General features: G+C 43.7%; 1 protein-coding gene and 1 long non-coding RNA gene across 5 annotated transcripts in view; one reads left to right on the top strand and one right to left on the bottom strand.

The window, feature by feature from the left end:
* The window catches only part of LOC131504854 (uncharacterized), a 43,549-nt gene extending 36,586 nt beyond the window's left edge, over positions 1-6,963 (bottom strand). The window contains exon 1 of the long non-coding RNA XR_009258169.1: positions 6,634-6,963. This is a non-coding gene — a long non-coding RNA (uncharacterized LOC131504854). The remainder of the gene's footprint in view (positions 1-6,633) is intronic.
* Positions 6,964-7,079: 116 nt separating this feature from the next.
* On the top strand, positions 7,080-20,109 carry KLF17 (KLF transcription factor 17). Of its 4 annotated transcripts, XM_058717684.1 has the most exons (6): positions 7,121-7,227; positions 13,197-13,289; positions 15,627-15,751; positions 16,482-17,340; positions 17,692-17,867; positions 19,751-20,109. In XM_058717684.1, the coding sequence occupies exons 4-6, from the start codon at positions 16,497-16,499 to the stop codon at positions 20,042-20,044; spliced, it is 1,314 nt and encodes a 437-aa protein (XP_058573667.1). In that variant the 5' UTR covers positions 7,121-7,227; positions 13,197-13,289; positions 15,627-15,751; positions 16,482-16,496; the 3' UTR covers positions 20,045-20,109. The 4 variants fall into 4 exon arrangements, with proteins under 4 accessions (XP_058573666.1, XP_058573670.1, XP_058573668.1 ...); XM_058717685.1 differs by lacking the exon at positions 13,197-13,289 and having other exon boundaries at positions 7,117-7,227; XM_058717683.1 differs by lacking the exons at positions 13,197-13,289; positions 15,627-15,751 and having other exon boundaries at positions 7,080-7,227.
* The last annotated feature ends 501 nt before the right edge of the window (positions 20,110-20,610 follow it).

The raw sequence follows: 20,610 nt of genomic DNA, 5'->3' as shown, positions 1-20,610 counted from the left end.
CTTTTGCATTTATTCAATGCCTTTTTATGGCAGAACTCAGGGAAATAAAAATAAACCATTGTTTCTCAAATTATCTTGGTGAGGGAACTTTTTTCCACCCCTAATCATTCAAGGATGGATTCTTTCCTAAAACACAATGAAAGCCAATTACTAGGAAAATAACGTGAAAAAAAAGGGCATACAAAATACAAGCCCCAGTTTTTCATTATTAGATTCAGTACGCAAGAATAACTTGCCAAACAGCTATGAAAGTTTCAAACGTTCGTCTCAGTTTCTGTACCGATCCCTTTGAAGACTGGTTCAGTTTGCAAACTGGGGTCATCCATGGACTGCACTTTGAGAAGGCACAGAGGAGAGAGGCAAACACAGAACAGGGTGTGTATACGTGGGCTTCAGAGTGGGAGGAAGGAAGGCAGGAAAGGAAGATGCTTGAGCAATAAATACCAACCACGTTGTCAGCAGCAAAAGCAATTAGTTACCTATGCCAGGACGTGGGTGATCCAGGACACTGAGAGTATAGAGGAGGCACCTAACCCAGTGTATCGGGATAGGCTACCTTATAGGGGGTACAAGACGAGTAGTAGTCAGTCAGGTTGGGGACACTACTGACGAGTGGGCAGGGTGCTCCCAGCAGAGAAACGAACTCTGGAGGCATTAAGTAGCATATGGCTTGGGAATTCCCTTTCCTATGGTTTGAGGGACTGCTTTTCCCTGGGAGTCAGCATCCATTTCCACATGTGTAAGATGGCAGAACAGAAGTCATGTAAGTGCCTACAACAGATCCTGGCATTTAGCACCGTGCTGTGTTGTGCGTAACGGGTACTCACAGGAATCAGAGCTGCCCCAGGTGGCAGCTGGGTTGGGGCACAGTGGGTTGGGGCGCAGCTCATCGACTCAGGACTGGGGTCTAGAATGACCCAGCTTCTAAGAGATAATAAGGAAATCAAGGGGGCATGCCTCTGGGATAGTCAGCCAAGGATGGGGTATAGTTTGATGTTGTGGCAGGAGGCAGGACCCCCAGTGTAAGTGCCTCTTTCCCATAAGTCCCTGGTGTTCTAGATGTCCACAACAAAAATAGGCTCTAAGTTAAAAAGTTAAAGGGTGGGGCTGGCTCTGGCCTGACCAGCCTTGCCTTTGGAAGGTTGATAGGATAATAAAATAATGGAACATTGGTAAGTCACAAAACTAATCCTCTCAGGTGCTGGTTTCTTTCTCTCTCCCTCCCTCCCTTCCTTCCCCCCTTCTTCCTTCCTTCCTTTCTTTTTTAAAGATTGTATTTTAGATAATCTCTACATCCAAAACGTGGGACTCAAATTTATAACCCTGAGATCAAGAGTCCCATACTCTGGCATGCCTGAGTGGCTCAGTCAGTTAAGCGTCCGACTTTGGCTCAGGTCATGATCTCGAGGTTTGTGAGTTTGAGCCCTGCGTCAGGCTCTGTGCTGATGGCTCAGAACCTGGAGCCTGCTTTGGATTCTGTGTCTCCTTCTCTCTCTGCCTGCCCTCCCCCCCCCCCCACTTGTGCTCTGTCTCTATCAAAAATAAATAAATGTAAAAAAATATTAAAAAAGAGTCCCATGCTCTACCAATGGAGTCAGCCAGGCACCCCTCAGTTGCTCGTGTAGCAGGATTCTCGCACAGAGAGTCATGACACTGAGGCTTTTCTTTCTAGGAAGTGTTATGCCCAGAATTTGTGATCCCCAAAGACCACCAGGGAGCCGAGTCTGATGTAAAAACAAAGAGCCTTTATTCGAGCTAGCTCGAGCTCAATCCCCTACCTGCACCGACGCAGCGGTGAGATACCGGAGAGAGAGAGCGAGGGTTTCAAAAAGCACAAAGGTTTTGGGGGCGCCTGGGTGGCTCAGTCGGTTGAGCGTCCAACTTCAGCTCAGGTCACGATCTTGCGGTCTGTGAGTTCGAGCCCCATGTCGGGCTCTGGGCTGATGGCTCAGAGCCTGGAGCCTGCTTCCGATTCTGTGTCTCCCTCTCTCTCTGCCCCTCCCCCGTTCATGCTCTGTCTCTCTCTGTCTCAAAAATAAATAAATGTTAAAAAAAAAAATTAAAAAAAAAAAGCACAAAGGTTTTATAGGGATCATGGCCTTAGCTGATTGGCTGGGGAAGGGTCGTGGCCTGAGCCGATTGGCTGGGGAAGGATAGAACAATGGCTGCCAAGGTGTAGTCCCAGATCAGCAATTATCAGCGAGTCACCTGGAACTTGTTAAAAATGCAAATGTTGGGCCTGGTGGTCACAGACCTACTAAATCAGAAACTCTGGGGGTGGGGCTCAGCAATCTGTGTTTGAACAAGTCTTCCAGGAGATTCTGATGCACCTGAAGTTTAAGAACCACTGTGTCTGAGGATCTCTAACATGTTTGGCCTCAGTGTATACAGAACGTTTCTCACTGGTCACCTATTAACCACTGGCTGTCAGCCTTGCTGTGCTATATAAATACCTACCACCAAACACCATCCCCAGAGACTCTGATTAATTGGTTTGGAGAGGGGTAAAATGCTCCCAGGTCATTCTAAGCCTGGACAGGGTTGAGGGCTCCTGCCTCTGGCCCCTACCTGAGAGAAGCCCTCCCTCTTCTACTCACACTTTCCACGCCTCTCATACTCCTCTTCCTCCCACCTTAGAGTTTGGAAGAAAGCATCAATCAGTAGCTTGCTTTCTTAGAAAACATAAGTTACTCAAGGGGAGGAGGCGTGGTCTGAGGTTTGAGCGGGAACCTCTTTCTGCGGCCATGTCAGGAACATAGTCACTAGTCGGCCGGCCTAGGTCTGCTCTTTCAGAAGCAACTTTATTCTGGCTGCCACCACTCAGTTGGGTTCATACCCAAAGAACTGAGCCCTCGAACGTCAAGAGGCACAGTTTTTTATATATTTTCTACTTCTTTGACTCCCATGTATGGTAATACACACAAACATGCAGTCTGATTAAGCGGTCTCATGTTACAAGGTCATGAGTGATGTTGTCATGTGCGTGCATAACCAGGTTACCTTGAGGTTTGTTTTGTTTTGTTTTGTTTCTTTCCTTAGGGAGGGGGCCCTACCACACTAGTTTCTAATAAACAAAGTAAGAATCAGGGAAATTAAATCACACATTCCAAAATCTCAGAACCAGAGCCATCTCTAGGATTTAAGCCTAGGCCCTGACTCCAGATTTCACTTCTGAACCAGAGGATACATTTAGAAAATTTTCCCGATTTTTTTTTTTTTAAGTAGGTTCCATGCCCAGCATGGAGGCCAACTCGGTGCTTGAACTCATGACCCTGAGATCAAGACCTGAGCTGAGATCAAGAGTCAGATGTTTGACTGACTGAGCCACCCAGATGCCCCATTTCCTGACTTTTTTTTTTTTTTGCCTGAAAATATCTTGTTTTTACTCAAAGCACAAAAACTGAGACATAACATATGCATTTGTACATGAAGAAAAAAATACCAGAAAGTTTACAAAACATTGGTCACTGCCATGAATATATATGTACACCCAACAAATATATGAACACACATACAATGGAATATTATTCAGCCATAAAACGAAGGAAATCCTGCCATTTGTGACAACATGGATGGACCTTGAGAGCATTATGTAAATGAAATAAGTCAGGTGGAAAAAGACAAATATGATCAGATATCACTCATATGTGGATTCTAAATAAAATAAAGCAAAGCAAAGCACTGATTCATAGAACAGATTGGTGGTTGTCAGAAGTCGGGGAGGGGGGGAAGTGAATGAGGAAGGAGGGCGGGCAAAAATGGGTCAAGGTGGTCAATAGGTACACACTTCTAGTTGTAAGATAAAAAAGTCCTAGGGATGTAAGGTACAACATGGTGACTATAGTCAATAACACTGCACTGTATGTGTATATTTTTTACTTATTTTTTTAATGTTTATTTATATTTGAGAGAGAGATACAGAGTGCAAGCGAGGAGGGGCAGAGAGAGGGAGGGAAACAATCTGAAACAGGCTCCAGACTCTGAGCTGTCAAGCCAGAGCCCAACATGGGGCTCGAACTCAGAAGCAGCAAGATCATGACCTGAGCCGAAGTTGGATGCTTAACCAACTGAGCCACCCAGGCGCCTCTACTGTATTGTATATTTGAAAGTTGCTGAGAGAGAGTACATTTTGTAGTTCTCATCACAAGATAAAAAATTGTAATGGTGGTGATGGGTGTTAATTATTGTGGTAATCACTTTGTGGTATATACAAACATCAAAACATTATGTTGTATACCTGAAACTAATATAATATGTCAATTATATCTCGATAAAAAAAGAAAAAAACCCACAAAAATCATGTAAGCTTACATTAGCATACTTTTATTACAGTACTTTTAATAAAATTGCATTCAATGTGGAAGTTAATGAAGAGAATGTTCAGTTCTATGTGTTTGGAATTCTAGGCATGGGTCATGTCTCCAACCCTTGTGGTTATTAGATATGTCTGTTTCATGATAGCTTCAAAAGATTTATAGTCAATGCTTATAAAGGCGAGGAAACAACTTGATTTACTTCAATTTTGTCCTTCAATGTAACCAGTTGGAATTTTGTGTTAAAAGTGAGAATAGTGAAACAATGCAAATGGGAACCCAAACATTTTTGCTTGGTTAAGTACAAATTTTAATTCATACATGAAATATTTTACTGAATGGGAATCATATTTTTTAATGGAAAGTTCTTCTTTTTTAAAAATATTTTTTAACATTTATTTTTGAGAGAGAGAAACAGAACATGAGCCAGGGAGGGGCAGAGAGAGAGGGAGACACAGAATCTGAAGCAGGCTCCAGACCCTGAGCTGTTAGCACAGAGCCCGATGCGGGGCTCGAACTCATGAACCATGAGATCATGACCTAAGCCGAAGTTGGACGCTTAACCTACTGAGCCACCCAGGTGCCCCTGGAAACATATTCTTTAAAAATTGTTAGCTGTTTTAAAATGAAAGGCGAATCAGGAAAATAAATGTTATATCACGGGTACAATTTAGCTGTTTTGGTTCAAGAGTCCCAGGCTCCATGACTCAGACAGCCAGGCGCTGTTATAGCAAAACTTCTTTGAAAAAGTTGTTTACAATGTTTCAGTGTCCCACAGCATCAATTCCTATTCTTTTTTCATGTGCTCCCATCAGGCTTCTCTCTCCTCTGTAGCTGGTTTTGTCAGTCACCGATGACCTCTAACTTGTCAGATACAATAGGTAGTTAGCTGCTTCTTAGCAACATTCAATTCACCTGAATAGTCCCTCTTTTTTTAAATGCTTATTTGATTTAGAGAGTGGGGGATGGGCGGGAGAGGGAGAGAGAGATTCCCAAGCAGGCTCTACCCTGTCAGCTCAGAGCCTGACTCGGGTTCAATCTCACGAACCATGAGGTCGTGACCTGGCCTGAGGCAAAATCAAGAGTCAGTGGCTTAACCCACTGAGCCACCCAGGTGCCCTGAAAGGTCCCTCTTTTGAATGCATACTTCTCTTGGCTTCTTGAAATATAATCTCCTGACTTTCTCCCTACTTCTGTTACTTCTCAGTCTCCTTGCATGAGCTTTCTGTTCTGCTGAATCCTACAGGAGGTCCTCAAGTTTTGTCCCCAGTCCTTCTCTCTAACCAGCTCCCTAATTGGCATCACTCACTCTAATGGCCTTATAACCACCACCTCTGTGCTGATGGCACCCACATTTACATTTACAGCCCTAACCTCTCCATGAGCATTTTTAATAGACACTTCAAAACCAATGTCTAAAATGGAATTCTTGTTTTGGCTGTCTTCAAATCTGCTCCTCTTCTCCTTTTTCCATATTACCAAATGGTACAGTCATCACTTGGTTGCTCAAGCCAATAATCTAGGGGTTATCTTTGATTTCTCTTTTCCTCCCAGCCCTTCACCATTCCAAACCATTACCAAGTCCTGTCCCTTTTAATTGTACAATATTCTCTAATCACCATCACCACCCCCCCCCCCCCCCCCAACAAACACTAACAGCTTTTTCTTGGAGAGCTCCTTTAGCTTTCTAACTGGTGTCCCTGCTTTGATCTCATTTCCTATAATCCATAAGCCTCAAAGGAAACAGAGGATTATTTGTAAAATTTAGATCCTGTCAATTTCCTGTTTAAATTCCTTCAGTAGCTTCCCATCACACTTTGAATAAAGTTCAAACTGAATATGTTTGAAATAAAGTTCCCATCACAGTTTGAAATAAAGTTCAAACTGGTCTCTAAGACCATCCCCATCATGTCATCCCACTCTCTCCTTTGCTCACATGGTGGAGATTGCCTGGCCCCTTTGCGTTTCCTCTAGCATGCCAAGCTCTTTCTTGCCTCAGATCCTTCCAATTTTCCTATGGGGAGGTTCCTTTCAGGCACTTAGTTCTCAGCTCACATTTTCCTATTTTGTTTTCGCTGTGGCACTCAACACCAAAGAAAATTCTATTAACTATTGGCCTTACTATATTCGTTTGTCTGCCCTTTTTGGATGAAAATTCCTTCAGAGCAAAGACCCTTGGTTCTGTCTTGTTTGCCATTGCATCCCCAGGCCCCCAAAACAGTGCCCACACATAGGAGGTACTCCCTAAGTCTGCTGGAATAAAGACACCGTGCCACGGAGCTCCCGGTATTCGGTTTGTACACACAACAGACAGGGATACCTGGTCTACAGCAGAGAAGGTTCAGGCCTCCAGGAGCTTGTGTCAAGAACCCTGACCTGGTGGGGAGTGGGGTGGAGGCTCTCCTGTCTCCTACACCCCTATCTGCCTCTGCCTCCAGCATCCTTCCTTGGTTTTTCCACTCTTGAGACTCCACAGGCCTGGAGTCTGAAACCTCGGTGTCCTTATCCCTACTTGGGCTAAACAGAGATGTTCAGACCGAAGGGTGGATGGGGGAAGTAGGGTGAGGCAGACATAAGATACAAGATATAGTGAAGGTCTGAGGTCCCCTGGCAGGACCCAGGTGCCCGCTGGGGCGGGGTGGGGCAGCGGCTAAAGGGTGGGTCGGTGGGTGAGACCCTTGGCTCCGCCCCCCCCGGCGCCGTGGTAGGTAGAAGCTGAGCGCGGTGATTGTGATTGTGGCGTGGTGGTGCGAGGACACCCCATCTGCGACCCCGAGGCGTCGCGTGTCAGCTGTCCTCTGGTGCGGGTCTGGACCCGCACACAGTCCTGATGTGCAGCCGATCCCAGGCTGAAATGGAGCAGGAGGCCGAGAGGCTGAGCCAGTGGCAGGAGGCTCAGCACCAGCTCGTGCAGGTGAGTCCAGAAGTCAGCACCAGGGGGGCGCCTGGGTGGCGCAGTCGGTTAAGCGTCCGACTTCAGCCAGGTCACGATCTCGCGGTCCGTGAGTTCGAGCCCCGCGTCAGGCTCTGGGCTGATGGCTCGGAGCCTGGAGCCTGTTTCCGATTCTGTGTCTCCCTCTCTCTCTGTCCCTCCCCCGTTCATGCTCTGTCTCTCTCTGTCCCAAAAATAAATAAATAAACGTTGAAAAAAAAAATTAAAAAAAAAAAAAGAAGTCAGCACCAGGGCCGGCGTGGGGGTTGGGGGGCGGGGGTGGGATGGATGCAGGCTGGCGGTGGAGGGAAGCACATATCTGGGGCATTAGAAGTGTGAGGGATGGAGTTGGGAAGGGAGTGGGGATGGGAGATCAAGGACACAAATCATGTGTCATTTATGCAATTAATATCCATCGAGCATTAGCACCTCTGCTGGGAGCTGGGGGGTTAAAAAAAAGGTCCAGGTAACTCCTGTCGAGGGACTTGAGTATCCAGGAAAGAAGACAAAGTTAGGAAGTCAGCGGGGAGCAGGCAGGGAGGAAAAAATTACTAAGTGGCAATACTTTGCCAAGGCCCTGGGAATACAATGGTGAGCTTACTATAAGATATCATACCATTTTATTAATAAATCGCTGAATGATTGCAAGTGTACAAATTACTATGAAGAAGAACAGGTGCCACAGGAGCAAATAGCAGAGGTGTTTGAGTTGATTTAGGAGGTTGAGAAGACAGCTGAGGATTTGGTTTGGGACTGAGAAACTGGTTAGGTCAAGGGTTTGCAGGGCCTGAGACCAGAGACAGTATGCCTCTATGTTGGAGGAAATGAAAGATGGACAGAGACCAAGGCCAAGAGAGTGATGAGAGCATGGCCCAAGGGGAGGGAGGCAGGGATTCCCCGACCTTACTGAGATCATGCAGGGGGCTTCAGCCAGTAGGAAGCCACTGAGGATTTTAAATGTGATCAGTTATGATTAGATTTGCATTTTGTATAGAGTGCCCTGGTGGAGATGGGGGAATTCAAGGCGATAGTTAGAAAGGTACTGGGATAATCCAAGTGAGAACTAAAATGGCAGCCTAACTAGGGAGGTGAGAGTGGAGACAGACAAAACCAAATAGATCCTGGACATATTTTGGAGGTAGACACTGCAGGAATTGGTAATTACTTAGATCTAGGTGGTGAAGGAGCCATTCAGCACACCTTACCAGGTTTCTGGCTTGCATGGTGGGCAACAGTAGGGACATTTTCTGAGAGAGCAAAGGATGGGAGGGAACCAGCTTGTTTTATTGTTGTTTTTAAACCCCTTTGGTTGGGTGAGTGGAATGAATGGGAGTTTTAGATACAGACTGTTGAAGTGCCTTTGGGCTATCCAAATGGACTGAGGATTGGGCAGCTGGAAGATTCCGGAGAAGTCTGCCCTGGAGCTACTGGTTTAAGAATAAGTGGAATATAAACCAAGATGGATCATTAGCCTGAGAAAGATTGACTAGAAATTTGTAGGTGAGGGAAACCAGTAGAAGAGATGGAGGAGGAGGGAGGGCCAGGGAGGAGGGAAGGAGAAAAATCCAGCAAGTGTGACAATATGTTCTTAAGTCCAAGGGAGGAAAACATTTCAAGAAGAGTATGGCCAGTAGTCTCAGGAGCTCCTGAGAGGCCAAACAAGAAGGGATCTGACAAGTGTTTGGACTTAGTAGAGACAATGAAGGTCATCAATGACCTTTATGAAAGCTGTTTCTGTGATGAGATGGGGGCCATTTGGGAATAACAAAGCAAGGTAGTGATAAAGGCGTCTTTTTTAGGCATCTCCAAAGAAGTTTGCCTGTGAAGGATCAGGAAAATGAAAGAGGGCCATCACTGAGAGGGAGGAAAAAGGGGCTGGGCACCCCAGAAATACTCATCCAATAGACAGTGATCTGGGGCCTATTATGTGCCTACTTTATGCTAGTTGCATATAGTGGTAAATAAAACAAGATAGGATCTCCTCAGCCCTTCTAGAGGTAAAAAAAATTATTTTCAGGGCACCTGTGTGGCTCAGTCAGTTGAGTGTCTGAATCTTTTAAAAAACATTTTTTTTAAAATGTTTTTATTTTTGAGACAGAGACAGAGACAGAGCATGAACAGGGGAGGGTCAGAGAGAGGGAGACAGAATCCAAAGCAGGCTCCAGGCTCTGAGCTGTCAGCACAGAGCCGGACGCGGGGCTCAAACTCACGGACTGAGTGATCATGACCTGAGCCGAAGTCGGACGCTTAACCAACTAAGCCACCTAGGCGCCCCGAGTGTCTGACTCTTGATCTCCACTCGGGTCATGATCTCACAGTTTGTGTGTTTGAGCCCCTTATTAGGCTCTGATCTGACAGCATGCAGCCTGCTTGTGTTTCTCTCTCTCCCTCTCTTTGCCCTTCTCCTTCTGTCATGTGCACTCTCTCTATTTCTCAAAAATAAATATTTTAAAAGAATAAAAAAATGTTTTCTTCCATAGTCAAAACATTTTCAAAACTACCAAAATTTATAATTTCTTAATATCATCTTGCATGTAATTCTTGTTCAAATTCCCCTACAACTTGTTCAAGTTCTCCCTAAAGTGTCCTTAATGCTAATATGTCCAAACGAGGATCCACTTTAAGACCACACACTGCATCTAGTTGTTACATCTCTTGAGTTTCTTTGAAATTAGAATAGTTTTCTTTTTTCCCGACTGGCTTTCCATCTTTCACAATCCTCATTTTGTTTTATAGACAAAATCCTTCTTCTGGATTTATCAGATTGTTTTCTCATGGTATAATTTAGTTTGATATTCTATCTCTTGTATCACCTCTAAATTGGAGATAGACCTTAAAGTTTAATTGCATTCCTGATTTTTGGTGAGAATGTCTCAAAGACACAATGGGCTCCATCCTCATCAGGAGACATATCTGGCTTCCCCACATCGGGGGGATGCTAGAATTAAGGTAGTGAAAAGCCTGGTTGATCTCATCTCTCTTTTCAAACTTAACATTTAGCCTTGTGGTCAGAAAGTAATCCATGTTATATGTTTCCTCGGATACATCCAAATGTCCAGTTCCCCACCAATCATCCACCTAATGGTGTCAACCAAATATTAATTTTTCCTTAAAAGTTTCATTAAGGGTTGTAAAAGAATTTCCATTCCCACCATTCCTTCTACATTCATTAGTGTGCGTTCTTCTCTAAAATAGGATTTTTCTTAAACCCCTGGGCTCTTTTTTCGGTGATTTTGAAGAAGTTTCCTCCCGGAAAGATAATAAATGATTAATTCTTTCACTTCAATTCACGATGTTCAAAGCTTCTGTTAAAACCAACAGTCATTATTCTTCTTGATTCTCAAGCTGTCACAAATTTGGCCAGTGGGAACCCCTTCTGTGTCCTTTTTTAGACATTTTAAAAAGGGGTGGTAAAATCTACATCCATGTTTAAGTGTATAGTTAGTGGCATTAATCATATTCATGTTACTGCGCATCCATCACCACTATTAATCTCCACAGCTTTTTTCAGCTTCCCAAACGGAAGCTCTTTAACCAATAAAAAGTAGCTTCCTAATTCCATCCCCCATCCCTACCCCAAATCCCTACCAGGCAACCACCATTCTACCTTCTGTCTCTTGGAGAGCTCTGAATCCTAACCACTAGACCACCAGGTTCTGTTTCTTTGATTTTGACTTCCTTAAATACCTCATATAAATGGAATCATACATTCTTTGTCCTTTTGTGACTAGCTTATTTTACTTAGCTTAATGTCTCACAGGCTCATTTGTGTTGATTTCCTTTTTTTTTTCTTTTTTGTAAATGTTTGTTTATTTTGAGAAAGAGTGTGTGCACACAGGCCCTCGTGAGCTGGGGAGGGGCAGAGAGGGAGAGAGAATCCCAAGCAGGCTTCTCGCTGTCAGCGCAGGGCCCTATTGCTGGCTCGATCCCACAACCATGAGATGATATTGACCTGAGCTGATAACCCACGGAGCAACCCAGTCACCCCTCCTTTTTTTAAGACTGAATAATATTCCAATGTATGCGTATGCCACATTTTGTTGATCCATTCATCTGTAAATGGATGCTTGGGTTGCTTCCACGTTTTGGCTACTGTGAATGATGGTGCTCTGGACATGGGTGTACAAATATTTATTTTGGTCCTTGCTTTCAGTTCTTGTAGGTATATACCAGAAGTGGAGTTGTTGCATCATATGGTAATTTTATGTTTAATTTGTTGAGGGAATGTCATACTGGTTTCCACAGTGGCTGCACCATTTTACATTCCTACCATCAGTGTGCGAGGATTCCAATTTCTCCATATCTTGCCAACACTTTGGGTGTGGTTTTTTTGTTTTTGTTTTGATAAAAATCATTTTAAATGGGTGTGAAGTGACATCACATTGTGGATTTGATTTGCATTTCCCTAATGATTAGTTATGTTGAGCGTCTTTCATTTGTTTATTACCCATTTGTTTATCTTTGGAGAAAAGTCTAGTTAAGTCCTTTGCCCATTTTTGAATTGGGTTCTTTCTCTATGTTAAATTTTAGGAGCTCTCCATCTTTTCTGGATAAAGTCTCTATTAGATATGTGATTTGTGGGGTGCCTGGGTGGCTCAGGTGGTTAAGTGTCCGACTTTGGCTCAGGTCATGATCTCGAGGTCCATGAGTTCAAGCCCCGCCATTGGGCTCTGTGCTGACAGCTCAAAGCCTGGAGCCTGCTTCAGCTTCTGTGTCTCCCTCTCTCTCAGCCCCTCCCCTGCTCGCACTCTGTCTCTTTCTCAAAAATAAATAAATGTTAAAAAATTTATTAAAAAAAGGTATGTGATTTAAAAATGTTTTATCCCATTCTGTGGGTTGCCTTTATACTCTGTTGGTGGTGTCTTTTGATGCACAAAAGGTTTTAATTTGATGAAGCCCAACTTTATCTCTCTTTTTCTTTTGTGGCCAGTGCCTTTAGTGTTATATCCGAAGAATCATTGCCAGATCCATTGTTATGAAGCTTTTCTCCTATGTTTTCTTCTAAGAGTTTTAGTTTAGCTCCAACGTCTAGTCTTTCACCCATTTTGAATTGTTGATTGTGGTATTAAGTAAGGGCCCTTCATTCTTCTGCATGTGGATATCCAGGTATACCAGCACCCTTTATTGAAAAGGCTGCCCTTTCCCCCATTAAATGGTCTTGGCACCCTTACTGAAAATCATTTGACCATATGGGTAAGGGTTTTCTCTGGGCTCTATTCCTTTCTGTTGGTGAATAAGTCTGTGCTTAATGCCAATATCACATTTGTTCTTGTTTTTGTTTTTTACTTTTTTTAAGTTTATTTAAGTTTATTATGAGAGAGAGAGAGAGAGAGAGCACGTGTGTGTGTGTGTGTGTGTGTGTGTGTGTGTACAAGTGTGTACGTAAGCAGGGAAGGAGCAGAGAGAGAGGGAGACAGAATCCCAAACAGTCTCCACACTGTCAGCCTGGAGCCCAGACTCTGGGTTTAATCTCACAACCGTGAGATCATGACTTGAGACAAAATCAAGATTCGGACACTTAACCTACTGAGCCACCCAGGTGCACCAATGCCAAGAATATACTGTTTTGATGCCTTGTAGCTTTGCAGTAAATTTTGAATCAGGAAGTGTAAATTCTCCAATTTTGTTCTTTTTCAAAGATTGCTTTTGGCTTTTTGGGGTCCCTTGAAGTTCCATATGAATTTTAGTGGGTAGATTTTTCTATTCTTGCAAAAAGTGGGATTTTGTAAGGATTATATGGAATCTGTAGATTGCTTTGGGTAGCATTGACTTCATAACTAAAAGTCCTCCAATCCATGAACATTAAGGTGTTTCTCCATTATGTTTTTAATTTATTTCAACAATGTTTTTTGTAGTTTTCAGTGATTAAGTTAATCTTCTTAGCTATTTCTAAGTATTTCTTTTTGATGCTATTGTAAATTGAATTGTTTTTCTAATTTTTTTTTTTACAGATAGTTCATTGTCAGTGTATAGAAACAACTGATTTTTGTGTGTTGAATTTGAATCCTGCTACTTTTGCTGAATTTTTTTATTAGTTCTAACAGGTGTGTGTGTAATCTTTAGAATTTTCTACATGTAAGACTGTATCATCTGAGAACAGATAGTTTTACTTTTCCAATATGGATGCCTTTACTTCTTAAAAAAATTTTTTTTTAACGTTTGTTTTTGAGACAGAGAGAGACAGAGCATGAACAGGGGAGGGTCAGAGAGAGAGGGAGACACAGAATCTGAAACAGGCTTCAGGCTCTGAGCTGTCAGCACAGAGCCCGACGCTCACAGACCGTGAGATCATGACCTGAGCCGAAGTCGGACGCTTAACTGACTGAGCCACCCAGGCACCCCTGGATGCCTTTACTTCCTATGTAATTGTTCTGGTTAGAACTTCCAATACAATGTTAAATAAAAGTGGTAAAAATAGCTGTCCTTGTTGTCTTGATCTTAAAGGAAGAGCCTTCAATCCTTCATCATGAGTATGATTCTAGCTGTGGGCTTTTCATAAATGCCTATATCAAGTTGAAAGTTTCTTGCTATTCGTTTTTTGAGGGTTTTTTTTTTTTTTAATCATGAAAGTTATTGGATTGTTTCAAGTGTTTTTTCTACTTTTCCCCCCTCTATTTTACTTTGATTTTCAGATGTTAAATCAGCCTTGCATTCTTGGGATAAATCCTATTTGGTCATGTGATATACTTTGCTTAATATGCTGGTGGATTTGGTTTGCTAATTTTTTGAGGATTTTTTTTTTCTGGAGAGGGTATCCATCTTCATAAAAATGTTGCTCTATTGTTTGCTTTACTTGTGTGATGTGTTTATCTGGCTTTGGTATCAAGGCATGCTAGAACGAGTTAGCAAGTATTCTCTCCTCTTCAATTTTTTGGAAGAATTTGAGAAGCATTTATATTATTTAAATGTTTAGAATTCACCACGAAGCCATCAAGTTCAGGGTTTTTCTTGGTCCTGGAGGCTTTTGATTGCTGACTCGGTCTCTTTTACTAGTCACAGGTCTGTACAGATTTTCTTTCTCTTCATGATTCAGTGTTGGTAGGTTTTGTCTTTTTGGGAATTTATCTATTTCATTTAGGTTATCCAAACTGTTGACATAAAATTGTTCATAGTGCTCTTATAATATTTTTCATTTCTGTAAAATTGATAGTAATGTCCTCACATATTTTTCTTGGTCAATCTAGCTAAAGGTTTTGCAATTTTGTTAATCTCTCCAAAGAACTAACTTTTGGTTTCTTTGATATTTTTCTAATATTTTCTTCCTTATACCAGCTTTAGGGTTAGTTTGTTCTTTTTCTAGTTCCTTAAGGTGTAAAGTTAGGTTGTTCATGTGAGTTTTTTTTTTTTTTAAATTATAAGCATTTATAATGCTTATTTTTATTTTTTAAATATTTTTAATTTTTTTTAATATTTATTTATTTTTGAGAGAGAGAGCATGTGAACAGAGGAGGGGCAGAGAGAGGGAAACAGAGGATCCAAGAAGGTTCTTTGCTGTCAGCACAGAGCCCAATGCGGGGCTCTAATTCACAAACTGTGAGGTCATGACCTGAGCCAAAGTCAGACGCTTAACTGACTAAGCCACCCATGCATCCCGAAATTCCCTTTTTAAGAGGGACATTGTATAGAATATTTCTTATTTAAATTCAGCATTATTTTTACTTCTCTGATTTTTATAATAGAATTTTTCATTTTCTGAAAATCCTGATTTCTCACAATATTGTTTTAAAGCGATTTTATCATGGAAAGTAACACTCAAACAGAAAAGTGCATTTAAGTAAGTGTACAGCTTAATGAATTATTACAAAGTAAAGACCTCTGAAACATTGCCACCACCGTAGCAGCTCCTCCAATGCCCCTTATCATTGTCCCCTCCCTCCCCTCTAATATAACTTGTAGCCCATTATCTGTACATAACTTCTTTGAATTCCTCTATTTCTGCTCTGTGATGTTTCTGTAATTGGTGTAAAAGCTGAAATTGCTTTCTTAAATTTGCTTTCTTTGTGTGTGTGTGTGTGTGTGTGTGTGTGTGTGTGTGTGTTTGAATGTTGCTCATTTTTCCTTGCTCTGTGGCAATATTTTTTCTGGTGAATTTTTTTTTCTTTTTGAGAAATTACAATCCTTAATTTCTGTTTTGGTGTTTAAGTGTCTTTTATGGATACTGTATTTTTTACTTATGCGTTGGTTTTCATATTTGAATGGATTGGTCTTTTCTGGACTGTTCCAGTGGATGAATAGATGGGAGATGGTGGGGTTGCTTTTCCAGTTTCTCAGCTCAAGAAGTATCTCTAATGCTACAGTAATGGGCAGCTTTAAAAAAATATGATTCTTGGATCCTGTCCTGTTTCTACCACCATTATCTTCCTTTCTTTCCTTCACACCAGTTAGTCACCAAGGAATACTGCCTCGGACTTCCAAGCCAGTCCCCCACCATTGTTAAAAGTCTGCCTCTTTTCCTTCCTTCCTCCAATGCCTGATCTCAGACTTGTCCACAGCAGTTCCAACTCAGGTGAGACCCTCTTCTGTGTGTAAATATTTGCAGATGGTTTCTAAGTTGTGCTACAGCCATGACCCATCTGAAATTTTGTGGGTTTCTTTAAAAAAATTTTTTTTAATGTTTATTTATTCTTGAAAGAGAGACAGTGAGAGTAGGAGAGAGGCAGAGAGAGAGGGAGACACAGAATCTGAAACAGGCTCCAGGCTCTGAGCTGTCAGCACAGAGCATGACACAGGGCTGGAACCCATGAACTGTGAGATCATGACCTGAGCGGAAGTCGGACACTCAACCGCTTAACGGACTGAGCCACCCAGGCGCTCCTGTGGCTTTCTTATTGTGCTGATTTTGGATGTTCTTTCACCCTCACACTTAAATATAATCTTTGAGGGTTTTCTCAGTTTTGCTGAAGGTATAGGTTGTGGAATATTTTATTTGCTTTCTTTGTTGCTTTTCATGAGATAAACAAAAACATGCCAAGGGAAAAAAAAATGGCATGAGGCACATCTAGGCTTCCACTGTGCTCCCATCAGCCAGATCTGCATCTCAGAAAGCCCAAACTGGAGAATGGCTTGGAGGCAGGATAATCCAGGCAAGAGATATTGGAGGATAATCCAGGCAAACTGGAGAATGGCTTGGAGGAGGATAATCCAGGCAAGAGATACTGGATGAGGGTGGGAAGGAGGGAAAGTGGAACTGGAATTTGAACTAGAGTGAATTTCACCTGACTCTCTCTCTCTTCAAGGATACTGAGAAGTCCATGTCCATCTTGGACATGTCTCCATCTCCTGGAAGCAGTGGAGTGGACGCCTCTTGGAATGACGGCCCATCAGGCACTCAACACTTCCCTCAGTGCACACAGCTGGAGAGGATCCCCTTGGCCTTGACGGAGGCACCCAGGCAGAATGCAAGTGATATGGGGCAACAGTTCAGTATGTTGCTGCCAGAGCATGGCGTGAGCTACTGCTCCCAAGTGATTCACACTCCTTCCCAGATGATTTACTGTGAGGGGATGTCTCCCTCCCAGCCAGGAATGATGATTTTCAAGAGGTCCCAGATGATGGCCTTAGGAGAACCCAGTATTCCAGGGATGGCCATGAACTTTTGTAGGAATCTAAGGATGCCCTCCAGTGGTCTACCAGTCTCAGCTCCCAATGGAATCTCCATGATGTCCCACATCAATGCACCCACAATTTCTTATTCTGGCCCACCAACAGTACCTTCTAATAGAGACTCTTTAACACCTAAAATGGTATTGGCCCCAACTATGTCTTCTACTGAGGCTCAGACAATGCTCCCTTCTTTGGCTCAGATGTCACCCCCTAGAGATCCCCATGATTTTAGGATGTGCCCAGCTGGGTCCCCATCATTGCAGGCTTTAAAATCCCAATACTCTCTCATGAGCCAGCCAGCCTCCCCGGAAGACTCCTTCCTACCCAAGCAGCCCATACGAGCTCCACAGCGAGTGGAGCGGAACTCCAGGGCCCAGGAAAGGGCTCCCAGGAGATCCCCAGTTTCAAGGCCTTACTCCTGCCAATATGAGAACTGTGGAAAAGCTTATACTAAGCGCTCCCACCTTGTGAGTCACCAACGCAAACACACAGGTGAATGAGGTGTCAGAAAGGAGGGGTAGGGTTGGGCGGGGTGGAGGAGTCTCTGGGCTTTAGATTTGTGCTGGACCACTGGTTTGTAATGCCTTGAGGTTAGCTTGTCATCCTTCAAGTTTGGAGTCAAGCTATATTGGCCCCACCAATTTGCTTTCCCATGGTCCAGTGTGACTGTGTCAAGATCATGGGGACTACTGATGGTGTTGCCTCCTCATTACTTTCCTATGGTTTTCTTTTGGTTTCTCAGCCTTGACTGCTCTTCCTCATAGAGTGAGACTCTTTCCTATGCACCTGCTGGCCTATCGTTAAACTTAATTTCTTCTGTTCCTTGTCACCCCCTTCCCCCAGGTGAGAGGCCTTATAAATGCATGTGGGAAGGCTGTACATGGTCTTTCTTCCGTTCCGATGAGCTTGGACGACATATGAGGATACACACCAGATATCGACCATATAGATGTGATCAGTGCAGCCGACAGTTCATGAGATCTGACCATCTCAGGCAACACCAAAGGACTCATCTGCGGGTGCCAGGATCCCCAGACCCACAGACGAACAATGGGAAAATGGCTTGTCCTCCTGCTCCTGTTCTTTAGGTCAATCTCTCTCTTTATTTTAGCTTCTCCCAAATCCTGCCTGCCTCTGACCAGCTAGTCTCTGAAAGGTGTAGGCTTAGATGAAGACAGAGAAAGATTATGAGGTGGTGTTAAAGCCTATATGAATTCTGGACCCAATCAGAGACTTCTCAAAAACCGTCTTGCATGCCCTCACCTCTCTGGGGCCACCTACTTTTCCTAAGTTTAGCCTCATGGGAAGATGGAGGAAAGTAGGAATTGGAAGCTTTATAAAAAAGCTCTTTATCTTATATCATTCCCCAGCTTAAAACCCTTTAGTGACTCTCTTTTGCCTATGTAAAATCCAACTTCCTTATCTTGGTCTTCTATAGTTTCCAGAGCCAGACTATGCTCAAATCCTGAATTTACCATCTACTAGCCATGTGACCTTGGGAAAGGTCCTTGATCACTTTACCATATTTCCTCTTCTGGTAAATGAGAAAAACAGTATTGGACTGCTTGGGACACTTATGTACAGAATCACATTCTCTCTGGTATTCATCAGCCATAAGCCCAGAGATTGTCTTGTCCTACAGTTTCCAGACTTGCATGGAATGTCCCACTGCAGGACATGGGATCTGGCATCTCAAGTTGCCATTAACAACCCAGAAGTGTGCGGGAGTTAATGCTCTTGGAATAACATTTGACTAACGGAAGATGGGAGAGAGTCAGGCAGATAAATTCCTTCTTCCCTCTCTTTCCTCAATTGCCACAAGGCACTCTTTCCCCAAAATGTACAGCCAATGGGGAGACCTCCCATGTAGCCAATGGACACACCTATGGTGTTTCCTCAAGGCTTGTCATGAAGCAGGACCCAACTGCTATCAATTTGCATTACCACTAGTTCTCCCTGCCTTGCTTCCCTTTACTTAGTGCCCGGGGTTTGCAGTTCTCAAATAAAACATCAGCACTTAGTTCTTGTTTTAGGCTCTGTTTTCTGGGTGACTTGGGGGTGGAGTACATTAGACTGGGGCAGAGAAGGAAGAGCCCTATTGTAACTTCCCCTCCTCCCTTCACTGAGACCAGGTACGTGGACTACCAAATACCAGGTATTAAAGGCCCTGTCCTACCTCATTCCTCCCCTAGGGCTGAGAGCATAATGACCCTCCTGGATACTCAGATAGTTTTGAACCTCCGTTTCTGGACTTCTCAGCTAGCCATTACACTGACCAGCAAGCTAATAAAAAGGAACTTGCCCAAACTCTCAGGTGGCAGAACTGGGATCCCAACCAGAATCTCTCTACTCTCTGGGACGCCTGAGTGGCTCGGTCGGTTAAGTGTCTGACTTCAGCTCAGGTCATGATCTCACAGTCCGTGAGTTCGAGCCCCACGTCGGGCTCTGTGCTGACAGCTCAGGGCCTGGAGCCTGTTTCGGATTCTGTGTCTCCCTCTCTCTGACCCTCCCCTGTTCATGCTCTGTCTCTCTCTGTCTCAAAAATAAATAAACGTTTTTATTTTTATTTAGAAAGAAAAGAATTTAAAAAAAAATAAATGTCCTCTTTCCAAGGGGATATTTAAAAAAAAAAAAAAAAGAATCTCTCTACTCTAGAGATGATACCTTCTGCTGATATTGCCAAGCACTTCCAGGAGATGGCCACAGACAGATGAATCAGGTCCAGTTCCTGTGGCCAAGGGGCCATCTTGCTCTAGGGCAGAGAAGTCCACCTAAGTGAAGTGGCCATGGAGAGGGGGAGCACTTAAAGGGGAGGATCAGAAAGGCTATCTGGGGGAGGTGACCCTTGAGCTCAGTGAGTATATGTAACATCTAGTAATCCCTATTGTTGTAATAAATTAAGCTGGTGAATGAAGAGGAAAGAATTCCAGACAGAATGCTGGACCAACACAACTGCTCAGAGGAGAGTCAACCTGCAAGCTTCCATTCATTTGGCCAATGTTCTTTGAGCCCACTACAAAGAGCATCACAGCTGTGGGGACTCATGGTGAGGGGCACAGAGACAATGGAAGGGTGTGTCAGGGAAGAAAAACTTCTCAAAGAGGTGCCTGAGTCAGACGCGAAGAGCTTGTGGAGGTTAGCTAACCTCCAATTTCCTGGACGTCTACCCTTGGCCATGCCCTGTGTTGGACACTAAGGACTCAGAGCATGACAGTGCCTTGCAGTGGAGCATAAAAACCACAGATAAACATTCTGAAATCACTTAATGTTGCCATGGAGAGGAGCCAAACTTCTGTGGGCTCAAATTTATCTGGGCATTGTGGAAGTCCCACAGATTTGGTGACACCTGTCATCCCCATCCCCACCCTGACCCCTTCCTGCATGGCCACCTTGGTCTGTTCCCCTAATGGCCCCAGTGTACCTGGTCTAGGCATCCAGGTGCCCTCTACCCAAACTCTGAGGGGAGTAGGCATGATAAATAAGGGCAGGGGGTGCTTGTTTGTGCCCCAGTGACTTACCCCAGGTCTCAAGTGCCTGAAATCTCTTAAATTCCCACCTGGGCACTAGGTCCCTTCTGTGAAGTGGAACATCTCAAGCTCAATGGGCCAGGGCTGGTCTCCATACCCTGCCCCACCTGGCTTACACTTATCCCTGCCGGTAAGGTCAGCAGGCCAGATTGCTTGCTGGGCCTCAAGAGAGAGAGGTCTGTTGATGACCCATCACTCTCATCAAGGAATGGAACTGAGAGGAGCCAGAGTGGGC

Source organism: Neofelis nebulosa, chromosome 2 (assembly GCF_028018385.1).
Source record: "Neofelis nebulosa isolate mNeoNeb1 chromosome 2, mNeoNeb1.pri, whole genome shotgun sequence".
NCBI lineage: Eukaryota > Metazoa > Chordata > Mammalia > Carnivora > Felidae > Neofelis > Neofelis nebulosa.
The sequence above is the reverse complement of the archived record's forward strand: the minus strand, read 5'-3'. Positions and strand labels throughout refer to the sequence as shown.

Coding starts and splice junctions, on each gene's coding strand:
- KLF17 (XM_058717683.1), top strand. CDS start 7,144: ATGTGCAGCCGATCCCAGGCTGAAATGGAGCAGGAGGCCGAGAGGCTG. Junction 17,341..17,691: donor TCACCAACGCAAACACACAG/GTGAATGAGGTG, acceptor CCCTTCCCCCAG/GTGAGAGGCCTTATAAATGC. Junction 17,868..19,750: donor ACCAAAGGACTCATCTGCGG/GTGCCAGGATCC, acceptor TAATAAATTAAG/CTGGTGAATGAAGAGGAAAG.